This window comes from Salminus brasiliensis, chromosome 17 (assembly GCF_030463535.1).
Source record: "Salminus brasiliensis chromosome 17, fSalBra1.hap2, whole genome shotgun sequence".
Lineage (NCBI taxonomy): Eukaryota > Metazoa > Chordata > Actinopteri > Characiformes > Bryconidae > Salminus > Salminus brasiliensis.
Window position 1 is genome coordinate 32,000,802 of NC_132894.1, and position 21,683 is coordinate 32,022,484.

The 21,683-nt window shown below is 42.6% G+C and overlaps 1 protein-coding gene across 3 annotated transcripts in view; it reads right to left on the reverse strand.

Moving 5' to 3' along the window:
* Positions 1-210: 210 nt before the first annotated feature.
* Positions 211-21,683, reverse strand: part of mafgb (v-maf avian musculoaponeurotic fibrosarcoma oncogene homolog Gb) — a 40,270-nt gene continuing 18,797 nt past the window's right edge. For all 3 annotated transcript variants that reach the window (XM_072660428.1, XM_072660429.1, XM_072660427.1), the window contains exons 2-3: positions 10,453-10,519; positions 211-8,807 (exon numbers count right to left, since the gene is read on the reverse strand). In XM_072660428.1, coding sequence (XP_072516529.1) covers positions 8,328-8,807; positions 10,453-10,488 — 516 coding nt within the window. In that variant the 5' untranslated portion in view covers positions 10,489-10,519 and the 3' untranslated portion in view covers positions 211-8,327. The remainder of the gene's footprint in view (positions 8,808-10,452; positions 10,520-21,683) is intronic.

A 21,683-nucleotide genomic window follows, 5' to 3' on the forward strand; every position in this document is an offset into this window, starting at 1 on the left:
CTTTTTATAGGTTCCTTAGAAAATAAAATAAACGTGGCAGAGCTATTCACAGAGCAGAACCACTGTTAAAAAAGGGTCTCAATTCAGGAGAATTCGGATTGTGTGACTAAATTGGGTCACACAATGACATCCAATCAAAACACAGACACAAGGACAGACAGCAGCAGGTCGACCACCACTGTGTTTTTCAAAATGTATTTATTGGTCATATACAAAATAAAGTAAGCTGTATATCAACAAACATACAGTATATACATCAATAAATTAAAAGACGCCCCGGACTGACTGATACAGTTAATTTCATCGTTATATACCAATACATTATATTACTTATCTACAAATTGCAAAAAAGTACAATAACTTAGTTGATAAATACTTACAATTAAATGGACTTTTACTGTATGTATATTTCCCATACAAAGTACTGTGATAGAATTTATTACACCCCATACAGCAAAGAAAACAACAGATTTTTTTCTTTTTTCATCAATAGACAAAAAAAAAAATGTTACTTTCCATGGTCATAAACTCACAATTTTATAGCTTGAAAATTTCTCACTGTATACTCGTAGACTATTTTTTGGGACGACATCCAAAAAACCAAAACAAAACCAAAACAAACAAACAAACAAACAAACAAAAACACTGCTCCTATCACTGATCAGGTGCGGTCGTTTTCAGGTGCAGTCTTCAGCTCACTGGTGGATATGGACTTGAATGTGGGGAATAACAGGGGAAACAATCCGAAAGAAACAAAACAAAACAAACAAACAAACAAACAAAACAAAACACTGGTCAATAAAACCAACGAAAACAAGTATTTCTCCCAAGTGCTGCTCAGAAGAGGCCTTGCCTTCAAACATCAGGCCTTATTTCAATTAGAAAGGCCTACAAGGCCTACTGCCGCTCACCAGTGCCCTGGAACGTGGGTTCGCATGGTGGGATCCTTGTCGTATTGACTTACAAGCTGCAGAACTGGAAGAAAAGTCATGCGGCGTGATAAGCTCGTCCCGCAGCACCGAAACAGAGATGGTGAAGACGTTGACGGGCGTGATAAGGAGTTAATCATTTAAACCTCTGAAAACAAACCTGGCTGTCGGACGTGGAGGGCATGGGGGTGGGGGGGATTTGTGGTGTTGGTGGTAGGGAAGGGGGAACTGGTTTCTTGGTTAAACCTTAGCGAGAGACGGGAACGCAAGAAAAAAATCATTTAAAAAAAGAGCCTCTTTAAAGACTATTTGAGACTCATTTGTCTTTGCCCAGAAATAAAACCTCTTAATGCTCGTCCCAGGAGGCCTAAAAAGGAAAGCTCTGTTGGGAACGCGGCAGACCAGAAACACATCTGGGCTATCGGCAACAAGGCAAGAACGAATAGAAGTCATTCGATACAGTGTATTAGCGTGGCACGGCGTGGTTAACACACTAATAGTTACACTCGGGAAGAAGTAGGACAAAGTCTTGTGTGTGTGTATTTTTTTAGGGTAGTGCACCAGGCAACAGGACTGGACACTTGAGACTAGAAGCTGCGTCGTGGCTCGGCTCTGCGCTTGCTATTGAACCGCTGACAAAAGAGCCTGGTCGTGACTTGGCTTGGCTTGGGGGTCATCTGAAAAGTTCTCAGCACATCATGTTCAAGCCAGGATTGTCTCACTTTGCTTTCAATAACCACTGCGTTATTATAGCAGTAGTTAATAAAAAAAAAAAAAAGAAAAGAAAAAGGGGGCGGGACACCGGAAGTGTAATTAGCAGCAGAAAAAAAAAGTGTACAGCTACAGAGGTAAAACCATAACGACTGTTGTCTTATGTGATGAACATGACATTACAACACGTGTGAATTTGACATAAAAATTAATTTTAAAAAATGAAGGGAAAAAAAAGCCCTCCCTACTGCCCGCTAGTTTGCATATAATTCATTATGTTCACTTCTACACCAAGTCACCACGACGACGACAACAACGACGTACGTGAACAAGCCAAGCCGCTCGTCCTCTCCCGCCGAAGGAAGCGAAGGTGACGGACGGGAAGAGGAGGAGCGTTAATTAATAGCTAGGCGTGGTGGCGCTACCTGGAACACGAGCACTTGGACGAGGAGCACGCCATTGTTCGCTAGTAAGCTAGTAAGAATTCATTTGGAAAACCCTTAAAAACACACTGCTCACACTGTTATGTCAGACACGCCACAGAACTGCCACAGCCAATAGGAGAACGCTACCATTGGTTACGAAAGCAACGCCAAAAAATGGACCAAAGACTCCATTTACAGAACAATTTCACAGATTAACCAGTCAGAGGAAGTTCATTTTCTTGATTTACATTGATAGAACAAAAAAACAAAAGGAATCCATAGAAATATACCTACGATCCAAACCTAAATGCCAGATAAGTGCAGCTTTAAAAAGTAGCTAAAGGCCTGATAAGTACGTCCAACCCCACACCCCCCCAACCCGCCTTCCAATAGCATGTGCCGAAATCCATGCTGGACTGCGATAAATGTCAGCGGGACGTCAGCCTCAGGACAGCGTCAGCGAATGTAGCCAAAAGTGTTGTGTTTACAGTCACTGCGTTTAGCTTTAGCTTCCTTTTGGGCCTGTTCAAGTTGCCATAGTCACCATAGTCATGGCATGTTTCAAGCTACACCCTCCTTTACCAGAAAACCCTGTTACAGTACCGGGCAAAAACAGGCCACCAGTCACTCAGTTTCCACTCAGAACGGCCTTTAAGTTCCTTCATTTTCAGGAGACGTGTCTGAGGACACAAGAAAAGGGAGGAAAAATGGGACCCTGATGGATTAAATGTATTTAAAACGTGTACGAGGAACCAGGCCTTGAGCTGAGACAGCGAGGGTTGGCCAGCCAATAGTATGAGTAGGGTGAGAAATGAAGAAAATCTGGACCTTTAGATTTATGAGGGGATTCACGCAGGGCGTTTGATCTGGGGTGAATGTGAGGTGAAGCGTGCCTGAGTGCACCATGTTAGGGATATGCGTATGCCAGAGCAACCCAGGCTTTGAGGATGTCAGCATATTTTTAAAAATGCAACCAAAGCAAGATTTGTCTCTAAGCGGAACTAGATGAGAATTACATCACCGGAAAGTACCTTTTTGATTGGACATAAGCAGAACTGAATAAACCACAAAGCGTAGGAGTAGCTTTTGTCCAGAGGTCCAGACATAAACCGCATACACAATCAGGAAGCCACCCAGTCATGTCTGGATCGACTAGTAGTCTAGCCTTCTATTTTATTGTGTGAAATTTGGAAAAATGGAGTGACAGAGCTGACTGAGAAGCTCTTACTGAGAAAAGCAAACTGCTGAAGCTAATGCTGCTGCTGCTCGAAGAACAATGGACCGAGCTTCCCAGCGTCCAGACATCAACATTATTGAATATGTTCAGAAGGTCTTGGGTGGTGAGAAGCAGAAAATGCTGTAGTTTCTAAAACTAAACTTTGGAGGTGTGGAAAAACCTGCAGACTGATTTGTGCGGAAACACAGAAAGAGAGTCTCCTGAGAAGAATAGAAGCTGGAATACAGGTACAGGGTGGATAAACTAAACACCCAAACATCCGACATCCGATTTAGGTGTTGTAGTTGTTCTGAGATGTTCTGACATTTAAAAATGGCTTTTTTTTAAACTGGAAACGAAATAAATAAGGTGTGACTTTTGCACAGTACTGTGGGCAAACCCCTCTAACACTGGGTTATGAGAAAACTGCAAATCAACAGGTTTCTGACTGTAGTTTAAGGTGTAGCTGTGTGGTTCTGTTTGGATTGTCTCACTCAGCTTGGCCTTCAGCGTCTTGTGGTTTTCCCCTCAAGCCAGCAGAGCCACCGTGCTGCACACTTTTGAAACCGTGACAGACCTGGTTCAGTTCATCTGCTAATTGTGAAGCCCTTCATGAGGTGAATCGGGTGCACTGAAGACACTGTGAATCACGGTGGCCCTCAAGCAAGACTGGAGCTGAAAACTCTGGCTTACAGTCCAAACTCTGGAGACAGTATATTACTATAATGTCAGAGTACAGTTTGAGCGAGACTGGAGTTGAAAATAAGGATAATTTCGGCTGGTGTGAGGCCTGGTTAGGCCAAACGGGGCCAACAGAATTGCTGTGTTTTACCTTAACAGGAAAACGTCTAATAATGTAATTTCAGTACCGTTACTGTATACAGTGCTTGTATACCATCATCATCTCAGCATAGCGTGAAAGATGGGACCTTCCACGCAATCGTTTAATCAGGTTTTTTGTTCCACCATAAAATACTTTCGCAGCGCTCCCTCACCCTGCAGCTCATGGAGCATTCAGTGGCAGAACCAGGGACGCACTCGGCTCTCCAGCACTGCACCCGGCCGGAACCTTCCGCAGGAACCCTTTTAGGGCTTGAAATGAAGCAAAAGGCCCTTTGGAAAGTCAGCGGGAGCGGCGCGAGAGTGCAGCGCAGTGCTTTCGCGTCATTTTGTACATTAAAATCAGTGCAGTGTCACTTCCCTGGCATTTAAAGAAAATAACAAATATCCAAAGAAAAATGAAAACCCAACATAATACATTAAATAGAATCTACCATAGAAACATTTTACACCAAAAATATAAAAATCACACATCACAAAAATAAAAAGGACTATCAAACAGAGGTGATGAGACCGCAGGATCCTTAATCACATCCCACAAACCCCACGCTGTACGTCCACTTTCCTGAGAATTTCCATTCTAATCACTTTTTCCCAGAAAAAGAGGAACACAAATATAGTAAGAATGGTTTTCACTAAATGGGGCGCAAAGACCCGGTCTTGCTGAAGTCAAGGAAACTGTGTCCAGTCCCTTTGGTATTAAAGTACAGAAGCACTCACTCAATTGCACTGCTGCCTCTCTGCAGCCTTTAAAGAGGAATCCCAGCAGTTTTTTTAAAAGTCAAAAACGTCTATGCAGTTACAAGAATTACAGGTAAGGAAGGTCACTCAGAGCCGTTTGGTGTGAAGTGCCAATTTCAAGTCGGAATTGCTCACAGTGGTGGTGAATGGAACCACTTCACATAAATACACTGCCTGAAGACTGCCTGTTTTAGTCAAATACAAGTTTTACTAAACTCATTTACGGTGGACAGGTACATGCAGGGTCCATTAATGAAAAACAGTCCCTAAATAAAACGTTATTAACCAGAATACTCAGATTTACCACTGTATTACTGTTAATAGGGTAATGCCACAGCTGGTTAGCTCAGTGGATAACACCACCACCTTTATGCTACCCTAATAAGATGTATTTACTATGGATAAGAGAGTCAGCCAAGTGCTGTAAATGTAAAAGTCAATTATTAGCATTACATACTGTATGGGGGTGTGGGCTTGGGTTTTAGGGTATAGTAGTGGTTTTAAGGGGCCAAAAATATCCACTAGCAGCAAAAAGAGGACGTCCGTCTTTTGGACAGCTAATAAAACGGCTAGATTCGTGTTGTCGACATCACAACCTCTGGTTCTCATCACCACCACTGCAAAGAAAAGAGTTGGCGGATTTCTCTGCAATAAACTATTCCAAATCAAACCCCCTCTGAACGACTTTACTTACATTTCAACCACTGAATTACTCTGAAAACTTTGGACCACTGGTGGAATTCCCCTTCAAACCCTGATGGGGAGGTTTACATAACCCACCTGAACTTGTCAACTTGCTGACTGAGGGAGTACAATACGGCCAAAACTGAAGGGACGGCGGCATTCACCTGTAAATGATATAATTAATGAATATTATTATTATTATTATTATTATTATTATAAGTGCTATTTGCCCCCCAAAAAATAATACAAAATTAAAATATGGGTTGGGGGGGGGGTTTGAGGGGAGCGGAGGCTTGTGGGTTACGTGCGTCCATCACCTGGGTTTGGCCAAAATAAGAACAGAAGAGAGTCACATCCAAAAATAGTGAACAGTACCATCACCTTATCACTTACACGTCACACCACACGCGCTAGTCCACAGTTTGTACGCGCCTAGTCACTAGAAAAAGCTATCAACTTCAATAGTTAAGCCACTTTTGGTACAATTGCAAAAAAGAGATATCAAACAACTTTATATTCTTTTTACGTTTTATAAATAATGCAAGATACTCTATGTGTGTGTGTTTGTGTGTGTATTTTTTTTTATATAAAATTCAAGACTCCACCATATAGACAAAGATTCTTAGAATACGTTACGCAACGTCACAGCGACAGATTTATGGTAAAGCTTGTGAGAGGTCACCGGTTTATGCAACCAGATAGTCCCAGTTTCAAATACGTAGAAGAAGAAGAAGAAGAAGAAGAAGAAGAAGTGTTGGTTTCTTTTTCCTGCTTAACTTAAGACCTTTCCTCCACTTTTCTCCACATTTTGAAAAAGGGGATGAACCATCAAGGGAAGCAGATTCCCTCTCTGGAGCTACTGAAAGGCAAAAGACATGGGGAAACTTCCCTAGCTCCTAACCTAGCTATCAGCAAATCGCTAAAACTCCATAATCAAGGAAACGTAAATAGTAAATATGTACTCTTGCCAGCATAAGAACTATGAAACACAAGACAACCTGTTCACTAGCTCCACGAAGGAAAGAACATCAGCAGTTTCGCTTTTTTTCACAACATAAATATCTTATTGCCTCGCCAATAAACTTTTTATAAAAAGAAAGAAATCCTTTTTTTATTTTATTGGTTCTCCTGAAAAAAGGACTACCCAATCACATAAACTGGTCTCAGTAATCCTGATAGCTACCATACGAACAACAAACATCAGCTCACTCTCCTCTGGTCTCCCTTTTTCAGCAGTGGCTGGTCAGTGCACAACATTAGGCACAGGTAAAGGGACGTGGGCTTTTTTTTTCTCCTCCCTCTACTAGAAAACAAACTGCAGAGAGTGCGTCCAGGACCTCCATTCACAAAGCATCTACAGATCAGTAGAAATGGGAAGAAGCTGATCCTGTGTCAGATACAATGTACAAATGATACAAATACAAGAATGGGCCCTGAACAAGCTCCCTTTTTCCTACCTGACCCATCTAGTACTACAGTACTCTTAAAAATAACGGTGCTTCAAAGGGTTCTTTGAGCGATTCCATAGAAGAACCGAGAACAGACATGTAGGTGTGAAGAACCTTAAAAAAGGGTTAAATAAGTCAAGGTAAAGGTTCTCTTCTTGCTTCTAAAAGCAAAAATGGTTAAATGATTATTCTCTGACATTTAAGGAACCCTTTGTAGCACCTTAATTGTTTAGACAAGAACAGTCATGAGGAAGAACGTCCACAGTTTAGTTCAGATGCTTTAGAAGCACGAGGTGGAGAATCCTCCAATAATAGGCCCTAAACAAGCTCCCTTGTTCCTACCTGACCCACCTTTATAGTACAGGTGCTTCAAAGGGTTCTTTGAGTGATGTCACAGAGGAACCAGTTTTGGTTTCAAAAAGAAGCATTAATGTGAGAAGTAGGTGTAAGAACCTTTCAAAGGGTTAGAGAGGTCCATGTAAAGGTTCTTTGTCCATTTAATGGTTCTTCCCATCTAATTAACATGGGTGGTTCTCACCATCTCAAAAGAACCCTCGGACGCACCTTTATTTTTTAGACTGTAACCATCGGGGGGAGGGGGGGGGCACAAAAAAACGCCCATAGTTCAGTTTGGGATGCTTTAGAAGCACGAGGTGAAGGAGGGAAGAGTATGAAAAATCTACGGTCTTCAGTGTTTTTCAGGGTTTTTTTGTTGGTGTTTTTTTTTTGTTTGTTTTTGTTGTTTTTTGTGGATTTTTTTTTTTTAAGCGACCGACTCCAAAAATACAAAAGGACGGAAAAACAGCAAAAATACAGCATATCGGAAACACAACGAATCTCAAAAAACGCTGCATAAAAATCACAAATCGTCATAGAAACAAAACAAACACAGAAAATACACTTGGGCCCTAAAGTCAAACAATATCGTACAAAAACCAGAACACCATATAAACAACAGCGCTCACTGCAGTCACTAGGGACATTCACTAAAACAGATTCTGCTGCATCGTTTTCAGCTTTTCTAATTTGGAGATGCTTCTGGAAGCCCAGGTGTTTTAATTAAAGCGTCCTTGATGTGGGCTCATCCTTTACAGAAAAGAAGAGGCCGGACCGACCACATCAGACGGGTAGCATTATTACAGGACGACCAGTTTCGGACGTCCTTCACAACCGACCTCCCCATCTGTTGGGGAGTGGAATTTGGAGCAAAATTTGACCATTTGACTTTAAAATGGGTTAAATTGTGCCTAAACTGTGATGCACTGACCAAACCTCTCACGCCCTTTCTTTTTTTTTCTCCCAATCCTCTCGCGATACTGGATCCTGGCCTGTACTAAGACCTTGCGTCCGTTTTGGACTTGACTATCGTGATGACGCTGGTGGCCCCCACCTTGCCCGGTACGAGGGGCCCTATGACGGAGGCCAGCGGGCCGCGGGCGGAGACGGGCACAGCCGCGTTGGTGACCGGTGCCACGGGCCCTCGGGCCACAGTCCTGGCGAAGCTCTGCAGCGCCTCGTATTTGGAGCGCAGGGCGTCCAGCTCCACCTTCATACTGGCGTTCTCCGAGGCCAGCTTCTCCACCTCCTGCTGCAGCTCCGCCTTCTGCCGCTCCAGCTCCTCCTTCTGCGTGACACGTTTGACGCGGCAGCTGGCGGCGTAGCCGCGGTTCTTCAGCGTGCGCCGCCGCTGCTTCAGCTGCAGGATCTCCTCCTTGGACAGGCCGCGCAGGTGCTGGTTCAGCTCCCGCACCGACATGGACACCAGCTCGTCGTCCGTGAGGCTCGTGCCATTCTCGCCCGGCTCCCGCTTCACCTGCAGGAAGAGGGAGAAAAGAAACGAGGAGTGAAGAACACATGGGAAATCTGCATCAGGGAGGAAGCACAGAGCCTACAGCACTTAAGCTCCGCCCAGTGTTTTTATACACCGTACAAACAGCCAGTTGCGTTTCACTGAAGTAAAAAAACTTACGTACGCAAAAAACTTGCATACAAATTACAGGAGAACGAGGGAAAAAAAACAAAACAAAAAACCTGTACAATCATCAGTTTATCAGTTTTATAGGCCCTAAACTAGATCCCTGTGGGACGCCACAAAATGTGCTAAACAGTTACCAAATAGTTAATAGTTCCTAGAGTTCAAAAGGTCAATTTTCAATAAAAGAAAAACATATTTCAAGCCATTTTGGAGATTTTTATTTGCTCATTTATCATAAACTATTGACACAATGTAAAGAACAACAGTCAACATCAGTCTTAAAGGTACAGTAACAGAAAAAAATGCACTTTATTTCTAAGGGATAGAGAGAGGTTGAGGAAAAACAAGCTGAACCCAAACAAATATCGTAAGTTATATATTATTGTGTCCTTAAGAGACCAATTTCTGCCAGTGACCGTTCTGATTGGCAGTACAATGAGGCTGAATTGCTATAAGCAGTACCACTTTAATAACACTACATTCATAAAAAGCTTATAATTGGTTATAAGTCAGTTATTAATGATTATTCATTAGTAAGCCCACACTCATCCATACTGTTAAAGCTCAGATGATGCTCTTTCCTGATCTTACTGTGGCATCTCCATCCAGATATATGTTAATAGCTCACTGTAATTTAACACCAACAGGAGCTTTTACTAGTCATTAATGATCATTTGGCCTCAACCGACATACGAAGAGACTACGGTCACTTTTTCGGCACTAAGCAACATTGTTGAGCTTCACACTTTTTTCAGAATTGATGCTTGTAACTCATTAATAAATGCTGATGTGTTTTGCACTTAATAATTAGGCTCCTTTTGGTGTTTATAAGTGTTATTAACATAAAGATGAAGAAAGATTAAACTAAACAGGAGAAAAATAAAAAGATCAGATGATCTGGATGCTTGTAATTAGTGTTGAATAGCAGGTTAAATAACTTATTGAAGAATATCTGCTGGAGAAGACACAGTATGACCAGGAACCAACAAGATCTGAGCTGTAACAAGAGTCAGAACACTGTTGCCCCTTTTTACTTGTGCTTTAACTGCTTATTTTTGAAAGAATGGACCATGCCCTTGGAGCTTGAACGGGGAGGCAAAGTCAAGAGTGGTGGGTGGCTCGGTGGTGTCCCAGGGTGGTCTTATTTAAAGTGGTACGCTACAGGCTGTACAGGCATGTGTAAATGTGTAATCCACTGAAACAAGTTGAAGGGGCGGTCACATGCAAATGCACTCGTGGTTGTGACATCACAACCATGTTGAAACGAAAACAGGCTGATTTCGCAGCTTCCTCCAATTTCAGGGACTGTACAGACTAAAGGGTTGAAATGTTCTCAATTGGTACGTAATTAAATTCATAAAAGCCAGGGAAATTTCACACTTCTTCACATGACCTCTTTAAAAAGCTACACAAACCGAAACCAGCGAAAAACCACAGGTTCCTCGCGAAGAAGCGACAAAGACAATAGTAAAAGGTGACCGACCTTCAAGGCCTTGTTTCCCTTGTTAGTGGTCGTCATGCCACGAGAGCCGCTTCCAAACCACGCAGATCTAGAAGGCAGAAAACAGAAATGGTTAAAGCACTTTAACTCCATTAAATCTGAGTCTGGTAGGATTTGATTTATTACAAAAAAAAAAGAACGAAAAAAAAAAAACACACACACACACTCACACACTCACACTCACACTCAGCAGGTGGAGGAAGGATTGAAATGTAACGTTCAGTTTTAATTCCTCCTGCCACGTGTACCATGAACTTTTAGTGACAAGCAACCTGGACCAGTGAAAGTGCCAAAACTTAACCCCCGGCTTCCTGTCTCCAACTTCCTCTGTGGTTCTAGTGGTTGGACGCCTTCACTGAAGTTCTAGAACACCTTATTCGTGAGCGAGATGCCGCTCTCTGATAGGCTGCTTAGGCACCAATGGGAGGAGGAGCAAAACAGCCCAGGAGGAAGTAGTGGCATGGGCAACAGTCCAGGGGATTACCAGGCCGTGATGTGACTAATTAGAGAGTGTGCTCAGAAGGTTTACGAGGGAAAAGAGGACGGGAAGCTGATGTGTAAGAGATAAAGGATAAATGATATCTACCGGTTTAAAATAACGGCCACCTTTTAATCTCCATCCTCAAACTCACTGCATGAAGAGTAGACCGTTTGGCACGGGGTTTAGGCCTACGTTTACATCTGTCATTTTGCTGTGCTACTGAAACGCAATTACACAATCAGGAGGTCAGTTATTTAAAGAGAACTGAGGCATGTAAGCTTTAATACACACAACAATACTACTAAAACATGTATAAAGCAAGAAATTCTTTATTTACTACTACAAATAGACATACACTACCTATGTTTGAAAATGAAGGTGCTTATATTGTGATATTTTTTTTAATCTACCCATTTTTAGATAATAACCCAAACCCTGACGCATGCTTCACACACTCAGCCTACGCCTCTTTTCGGACTTCCCCCGGTGCAACCAACACACTCTGAGGAAAGCAACAAAGGGGTATCCAGCACTGATGCATCTCTGCAGCCAGCAACACACTGAAGTTGGTTGTAGAGAGGGAGAGAGCAATATACCCCTCTCCCATGAGAGAGCAAGGCCAATTGTGCTCTCTCAGGCTCCGGCTGCTGATGGCCTAGGTCGTAGTGGCAGCACCTTTGCCCAGCCAAAAACTGTCGGCCTGTATATTTCCCAAAAATGTCTCCCCACAATAAAAACACCTGAATTATAATGATGGCTGCTGTGGCATAAACATTGTATCACAGAATATGACAATTTAGTTTTTCCTGATGTTGGAATGAAGAAAAAAAAAAACAAACAGTTAGTTGGTGGCACATAAAAAAAAATACTGGCAAAAATTGAGACTCAGCGCGGCTCAGCGGTCCAATGCGCCGCTACTATGGCCCAGGGGTTTCGAGTCTGAACCCTGAGCCATGCCGGCCAGAGGAGAAAGCTCTAATGAGGGTAGAGTGTATCATCTACCCATCAGAGAGAGTATGCTCAATTGTGCACACTCTCCCCACATCACTGTTAAGCAATGCTGGTCGGCCCAGGCTACTTTGCGCGAAGCTAAGGACCCGGCTGCCTGGCTGGTGTGGTGGAGCTGGGGACCCGGCTGCCTGGCTGGTGTGGTGGAGCTGGGGACCCGGCTGCCTGGCGATGCCACATCTGTAGCAGTTTGAAAAGAGTCGGTGGCTGGCTTCACATGTACTGGGATGAATGTATTTATCCATGCTACACACACACACACACCTGTACTGCAGTAAATCCAATGAAACTGGACTAATTATAGTGATTTTGTAAAGAAACATTCTTTAATTACCCCACTCTACAATCTATATTTTGCCCAGATCATGTGATGTAATTTATTAAGATAATGATAAATCCTGTCCTTTTACCCAGTCCAACTGTATAGTGATCTCAGAGTGATAACGGTGACTTCAAACGGTCTAAACTAGCAGGTAGCACAGCTGCCAGATTTCTGATGTGCCGGATCAATCAATAAAATCCACTTTGAGATGGGCTTCATTTATTTCCCCCACAAGGCCCCAAAGAAAAGAGCCAAAATGTAAATCAAACAGACAAACACGCGGCCACTGCCAAATGTAATCCAGCGCACCGGTGACAGCTAACCTCACTGTTATGACTGCATAAAGCAATTGGCCAGGACACAGACAGCTACAGCTACTCCTTCAGCACTGCAATGAGAAGAACAGGAGCTTTTCACTCCCAGATGAAGGAGGGAACGGGATGAGTAAACTGTAAACAGGATGAGATCAGTCTCTACAATCTGCCTCTTTCCTCATGTACACACCAACACACGCCACAATACCCTCCATTGAGGCAAGCACAGGGATGACACCCCTGGAGCGGACGGGCAGGCCGATGAAGGACGGCCATTGTTCCTCCCGGCCAGCGGCCATCACGGGACGGAGCGAGGATGATTCGGCACATTCCGATGCATCCTTCATCCCGCCCAGCATCAGAGCGAGCAGCCCACTGAGGGAGTTTACAGAGAGAGAGGTTCACAAATCACAAACCCCACAGCGGACAGATGGGGTCAAAGGGCCAGTGGAGGTCACTCGGACGCCTCCGTAAGACCACCCGTCCTCTTTAAAGGAACACTCCAGCATTTCCGAACCTAATCTCTTATTAGATTGTATGATTATGATGCCGCTTATGAAGCATATGGTCGATTAGCACGGAGAGAGAACCTGTCCACTCTACACATTTATCAATGTAGTCAATAGCAGGTGCACCGGGGCCAGGTTCACTAAAGCTCTGCTCCGAAGAATCTTAAGATGATCAACAAGACGTTCATAACATGGGGGCTGATTTCTAAGAATCTTCCCAAATTTGGCCACGAAAAAATTCCCAGTTTCCGGATTCACCATGTGTCTTTAGATTGTCCATTATTCCCATTATTCACCGACTGTTTGGTGAATTTTGAACAAATTCCAGAAAATTCTTAGTTATTGGTGGATGAGGTTCCTAAAAGTAGGCCCGTGATAATACCTGTTTTTCGGATGATACACTGTCCCAGAAATTACTGCGATAAATAATATAATTGTTGTTTTAAGACCATTTCAGGCCACTGATATAACGATAATAAATCGTTATAATACGGCAAAATCTGCTTTTAATGAGCAACAAACTTTTCATTATTAAGAATATTCATACATTGCAATATAAAATACATAGTTTCCTCCAAAAATTCTCACTCAGAAGCACTATCTTTACAATTCCCCCATATGGCTTTTCAAAACAGGGCTTTTTCCATTCATTTAAAGCCATTCAGTGAAAGAACAAGACTGAAGTCAAACAGTGCTGACCTTCCCTACGATAGTAAACACACCCAGCACATCTTACAAGATTACAGGCCTCTCTCTGTGTGTGTGTGTGTGTGTGTGTGTGTGTGTGTGTCTTGGAAGGAGTTATTTCCTGGCAGAAGCTCTGGAGAAACTCCCTCTTGGAAGAGAGTGAGTAGCTTTAAGCCACCTCCAGCCCTGCCACCAATCCTGCACCCATTACAACACCAGATCAAACGCAACAGCTATAGACAACTACTGCCCAGACTACTGAGAAACCTACTAATCCCAACAGAGCCGGAGCGAGAGAGAGAGCCTGAGCGAGAGAGAGAGCCTGAGCGAGAGAGAGAGCCTGAGCGAGAGCGCGCGAGAGAAGCAGACAGGTGTAGGTGTTATTCTGCTCAGGCTGTGGCTGAAATCCCTCCGTACGGAGCAGTAGGCTACGCCACAGGCTCAGGATTAGACTGATTAACCTGTCTGTCTCCATTTCCACAAGCAGCACAACCACAGCGCTCCAGCCCAGAGAACCAGCAGCGCTAAAAACATTAGCAAACACAACTCGAACACACAACTCGAACACACAACTCAAACACACAACACGAACACACAACTCAAACACACAACTCAAACACACAACTCGAACACACAACACGAACACACAACACGAACACACAACTTGAACACACAACTCGAACACACAACTCAAACACACAACACGAACACACAACTCAAACACACAACTCAAACACACAACTCGAACACACAACTCGAACACACAACTCGAACACACAACACGAACGCACACCTCGAACACACAACACGAACACACAACACGAACACACAACACGAACACACAACTCGAACGCACAACACGAACGCACAACACGAACGCACAACTCGAACGCACAACTCGAACGCACAACACGAACACACAACTCGAACACACAACACGAACACACAACTCAAACACACAACACGAACACACAACTCAAACACACAACTCGAACACACAACTCGAACACACAACACGAACACACAACTCGAACACACAACACGAACACACAACACGAACACACAACTCGAACACACAACACAAACTAATAAATAATAATGAACTAATAAACTAATAAAAACTCAAAATACTAACACCAAAAGTGCTAAAACATCACATGCTAACCCTCAAAAGTGCTAAAACATAAAGCCATGCTAACACGCAGCACCAACACTAACAGACAACATGCGGATACACAGAACACCATCAAAACAAGTGCAAACACTCATTAGCATTGACATGCTAATGCTCAAAAAGCTAACACACCAACTGAACATGCTAACATTCAAAACACTCCCACTCAAACAACACACTACCGCTCAAACACCACCTCTAAAAAGCTACACACACGCTTCCACAAACTGAACACACTGACACGACAATACTAACAAACGCGCTAACACTCAAAACAACACCACTACATGACAACATACTAACACAATACTAACAAACACACTAACACTCAAAACAACACCACTACATGACAACATGCTAACACAATACTAACAAACACACTAACACTCAAAACAACACACTACATGACAACATACTAACACAATACTAACAAACACACTAACACTCAAAACAACACCACTACATGACAACATGCTAACACAATACTAACAAACACACTAACACTCAAAACAACACACTACATGACAACATACTAACACAATACTAACAAACACACTAACACTCAAAACAACACACTACATGACAACATGCTAACACAATACTAACAAACACACTAACACTCAAAACAACACCACTACATGACAACATGCTAACACAATACTAACAAACACACTAACACTCAAAACAACACACTACATGACAACATACTAACACAATACTAACAAACACACTAACACTCAAAACAACACCACTACATGACAACATGCTAACACAATACTAACAAACACACTAACACTCAAAACAACACACTACATGACAACATGCTAACACAATACTAACAAACACACTAACACTCAAAACAACACACTACATGACAACATACTAACACAATACTAACAAACACACTAACACTCAAAACAACACACTACATGACAACATGCTAACACAATACTAACAAACACACTAACACTCAAAACAACACACTACATGACAACATGCTAACACAATACTAACAAACACACTAACACTCAAAACAACACACTACATGACAACATACTAACACAATACTAACAAACACACTAACACTCAAAACAACACCACTACATGACAACATGCTAACACAATACTAACAAAGACACTAACACTCAAAACAACACACTACATGACAACATACTAACACAATACTAACAAACACACTAACACTCAAAACAACACACTACATGACAACATGCTAACACAATACTAACAAAGACACTAACACTCAAAACAACACACTACATGACAACATGCTAACACAATACTAACAAAGACACTAACACTCAAAACAACACCACTACATGACAACATGCTAACACAATACTAACAAACACACTAACACTCAAAACAACACCACTACATGACAACATACTAACACAATACTAACAAACACACTAACACTCAAAACAACACACTACATGACAACATGCTAACACAATACTAACAAACACACTAACACTCAAAACAACACACTACATGACAACATGCTAACACAATACTAACAAACACACTAACACTCAAAACAACACCACTACATGACAACATGCTAACACAATACTAACAAACACACTAACACTCAAAACAACACACTACATGACAACATGCTAACACAATACTAACAAAGACAGCAGGCGAACACTCGCACAACACTGAAACTCACGCTAAAACACACCAACAACAAACTGAACACAAGCACCAAAATAAAACTTACACACCAACACACCATCGCTAAATGTCAACATGCTAACACAATACTAACAAACCTAACACCAAAAACACACCAACACACACACACACATTAACACACACACACCAACACACAATGACCACTACTTCTAAAATACAACTCCAACAACACTAAAACATCACACTAACACACACACTCGCACTAACACACCACATTAACACACACTGAACACACTCGCACTAACACACCACATTAACACACACTGAACACACTAGCACTAAAACACACCACATTAACACACTGAACACACTCGCACTAACACACCACATTAACACACTGAACACACTAGCACTAAAACACACCACATTAACACACTGAACACACTAGCACTAAAACACACCACATTAACACACACTGAACACACTAGCACTAACACACTGAACACACTAGCACTAACACACACCACATTAACACACACTGAACACACTCGCACTAACACACCACATTAACACACTGAACACACTCGCACTAACACACCACATTAACACACACTGAACACACTAGCACTAAAACACACCACATTAACACACTGAACACACTCGCACTAACACACCACATTAACACACACTGAACACACTAGCACTAACACACACCACATTAACACACACTGAACACACTAGCACTAACACACCACATTAACACACACTGAACACACTAGCACTAAAACACACCACATTAACACACACTGAACACACTAGCACTAACACACCACATTAACACACACTGAACACACTAGCACTAACACACCACATTAACACACTGAACACACCACATTAACACACACTGAACACACTAGCACTAACACACCACATTAACACACACTGAACACACTAGCACTAACACACCACATTAACACACACTGAACACACTAGCACTAAAACACACCACATTAACACACACTGAACACACTAGCACTAACACACACCACATTAACACACTGAACACACTCGCACTAACACACCACATTAACACACACTGAACACACTAGCAATAACACACACTGAACACACTAGCACTAACACACACCACATTAACACACACTGAACACACTAGCACTAAAAACACACCACATTAACACACACTGAACACACTAGCACTAACACACACCACATTAACACACACTGAACACACTAGCACTAACACACCACATTAACACACACTGAACACACTAGCACTAACACACACCACGCTAACATATACACACACACACACACACACACACACACACACACACACACACACAATACAGACAGCACAGAGTCACATCCATGACTAGTGCAAGGAGCAAACACACACACACACACACACACACACACACACACACACCCCTCCCTCATTCCTCCACTCCAGCGTTCCTGTGAAGAGGCGTCGCTACACAAAAGAACGGATTAACATGGTCTAACCTGAGGGGGAGGGGCTTTGTCTCTATCAGCCATCGTCTTATTTCCCTAGTGCCCGACCCCCATCCTCCATCCTCCATCAGCCCCTGTCTTTTGCCCGCAGACGCTCCGAACACCCCTCTTCCTCACACACTCACACACCCAGCTGAACGAACACACACTCCTCACTTCACTTGACACCAAGCCCAAGACACCAAGCATGATTTAGGACTGATGGCAGGATGAAGCTCACCTGACGTCACAGCAGTTCAGTCAGGATTCCTCAGGACACTATTCCTCCTTCTGGACTGAATAGGAGATTTACATCATTGTTTAGAACGGAGCAGCAACAGAAAACACCATCAGCAACGACGCAGCCCACCCCGCAACTGTAGCCACGGGTGTTTATTGTGATAAACGCTGATAGCAGAGGTCCAGACAGACCTGATCAACCTCAACAACATCTAAACTTAACCAAACGCTCCCAAAGAGACACACAAAGCTATCAGCTCAACTACAGGGCCCAAAATGTAGTGTTCACTCATTAGCTCAGACAGAGGTGGGCAATTTTTGTCCTGGAGGGCCGGATTCCGGCACAGTTTTGTGCTTTGCCTGCTCAAGCACACCTGATTCCACTCACCTGTTAACTGCCAGCTTTAGTAGGGCTACTAGAGCAGGGGAACCGGCAAACTGTGCTGGACTCTGGCCCCCAGTTGCCAACTCCTTGCCTACGACGGTCCATACATCGATACCAAGGTCAAAAACAAGCAGTTTTCTATTCTTTGTTTTTGTCATGTTGCAAAACCTCAGGGAACAAAATACACACTGCAAAATTATTGATACGGGCCCTTTAATATACTGTAAAAACTGCTGAAATTTAAATGGAAAATATGGGCTTTTAGTTTGTAATAGCTGAGTATCCAGTATATTTCTGCTTCTTCATTATACAGGCTTTATTTTTGTAATTATTTGTTGTTGTTGTTGTTGTTGTTGTAGTAAAGCGCTTTAAAGAAGCTTTCTGCGAGAATCAGTACTGTAGGCTCCCCCTACAGGTGTGGAGTGCCATTCACTTTTACACCATCGAAACAAAACAGAAAGAAAACGTAATTTTTAAAATATTTTAAATATTTCACATTTAAAAATGTAAAATATTGGATTTTTAATGCAATTTCTCCTTCTAAAGGTGAAGCAAAAGTGAGAATTCTTTGAAATTTCTAATTTTTTTAAAAAAACAATTATTGTAAAATAATATATAAACTTTTTGTTCCAAGTTATGAAGTGAAGAGAAAACAGCTTAGAATATTTCACTTACTTACTTAAGAATTTCTTACTTTTGTAAGCCAGGTTTTAGACATTTTAGGCATCAGCATCAGCTGATATGTAAATATCATTAATCAGCATCGCTCCACCCATTTCAATGCATCCCCAATTATTCCTCTGATTATTATTGTCACTATTGTTATTGACCGTAATCAATCCCAGCAAAAATCGATGCATCGAGGCACTTTTACATCCCTTATAGATGATCATTAAAAACCAGAGAGTGATGTGTCCATATGGTGCACACAGCGGGCACCGTCTAGCCTACATTTCAATTCCAGCCCATGTGGGCTAAATAGTGCAGCGTGCACTGATTCTCCACTCCATTTCAGCAGCTGTTCCCTGCCACTTCTGCCTGATCGCAGCAGCATTAAGGCACTTCAGGGCTTTGGTTCTGTCACATTAAACTAACTGGTAACTTTACAGGAGAGGGAAAAACTATGTAACAAGTCATTCCGGGTCATTCCTATTAGCCCAACTGGTCCGGAAACGCTCACGCGGCATAAAGGGCAGCTAGCGCTCCAAAAAGACGCGAAGAATGACAAAGGGACGGAAAGCAAGGGAGAGACAAAAGAGAGAGAAAAAGATAAAAGAGAACACAGAGCGAACTGAGCAATAGATGATAACGGGCGTCCGACACAAAGGAATAATGCTCCCTCTCTCTCCCCCTCTCTCTTACCCCCCCCTACACACACACCATGTACAGCAATTTGACTTTGAGGATGCATAACAGAGAACATACAGAAAGGACATGAGGGCAACATAATAACCCCTCACTCTAAACTCACCACCTACACACAAACACACACACACACACGCAGCCACTCATCCGCCTACCCACCCACAAATACAAACACACACTCCCACACACTGACGGTGATTCTGTTTAATATTCCTCTCTGAGGAGAGGTCACCAGCAAGAAGCAGACGTCCTCCCGCAGCGCCAACAAAACCACATTAACTCTGATAAAGGACTTACTCTCCTGCCAGAGTGTGTGTGTGTGTGTGTGTGTGTTTGTTTATGACCATCTGTAAATGCAGTATTATGGATTTGTTGTGGTAAGTATGCATATGGTTATGTGTATTACACCCATGCACGTACCTTGTGTACAGGTACTTACATATATACATTCACAAATGTTTGTGGACACCCCTTTTAATAAATGCATTCAGCTACTTTAAGTTACACAGATGTGCAAATGCACACACGCACAGCTTGTCTAGTAGCTGTTGAGAGATACTGCCAATAGAATAGGACTCTTTGGAGCAAATAAACATGAACCCATTGGAACCATGCTGCCTAATGCCAGGCGTGGGCTAGAGGGGCATAAAGCCCCCCAGCATTGTGCTGTGGAGCAGTGGAAGAACTGGAATGATGGTTGGTGCTCCATCCAATACTTTCTTAATAGCTTTGATTTCAGAAGAAACAATGAATGAGCAGGTGTCCTCATACTTCATAGTGAGGGGTGTCCTTATACTTCATCATAGGGAACTTCATTGTAAGATCATTGATTTGGGGGAAGGCAGTTGTGGCCTAAAGCCTATGAGCAGACCTGGGATTGGACAAAGTGTGACTCTAAAGTGAAAAAAAAAAAAAAAACTACTAAGAGAGACTTCAAGAACTTCAGAACTAAGATCTTGTAAAAAAAACATCAGGCCTCTCTTGCACAAAGAACTGCTAGAGGAGTTTGCTTGGTACCAAAATGTCGCTGGTTCGATCCCCTGGACTGACAGTGTGTGTGTGTGTGTGTGTGTTTTGTAAGGAGACAAACTAAGGGATCGCTCTGCAGAGGGAGGATGCGGAGATGATGAGGAAGTGTGTGCTGAGGTGGTCGTCGTGGTAGCAGCCTTTTGCAGGCGCACGCTGAATTCTTCCCCATCGGCCCATGGAATGCTGACACACACACACACACACACACACACACACACACACACACACACACACAGAAAGTATAAAACCAAAAATCGCTGAGTTTGAAAGTGGGGGACAGAGAGAGGAGGGGGAGAAAAACGATACAAAGACAGAAAGAAAGAAGGGAAGGATGGAAGCAAAGAAGAAAGACAAAAAAGGATCAAAGGAGGAGAGAATGAAAGAAACGAAGAACAAAGGAAGAAGGAAGGAAAAGTGAGGAAAGAAGGAAATAAAAGAAAAACAAAGAAGAAAGAAAAGAAAGAAAGAAAGAAGGAATGGAGGTAAAGTAAGAAAACTAAGAAAGGGAAAGAAGGAAATGAGTAA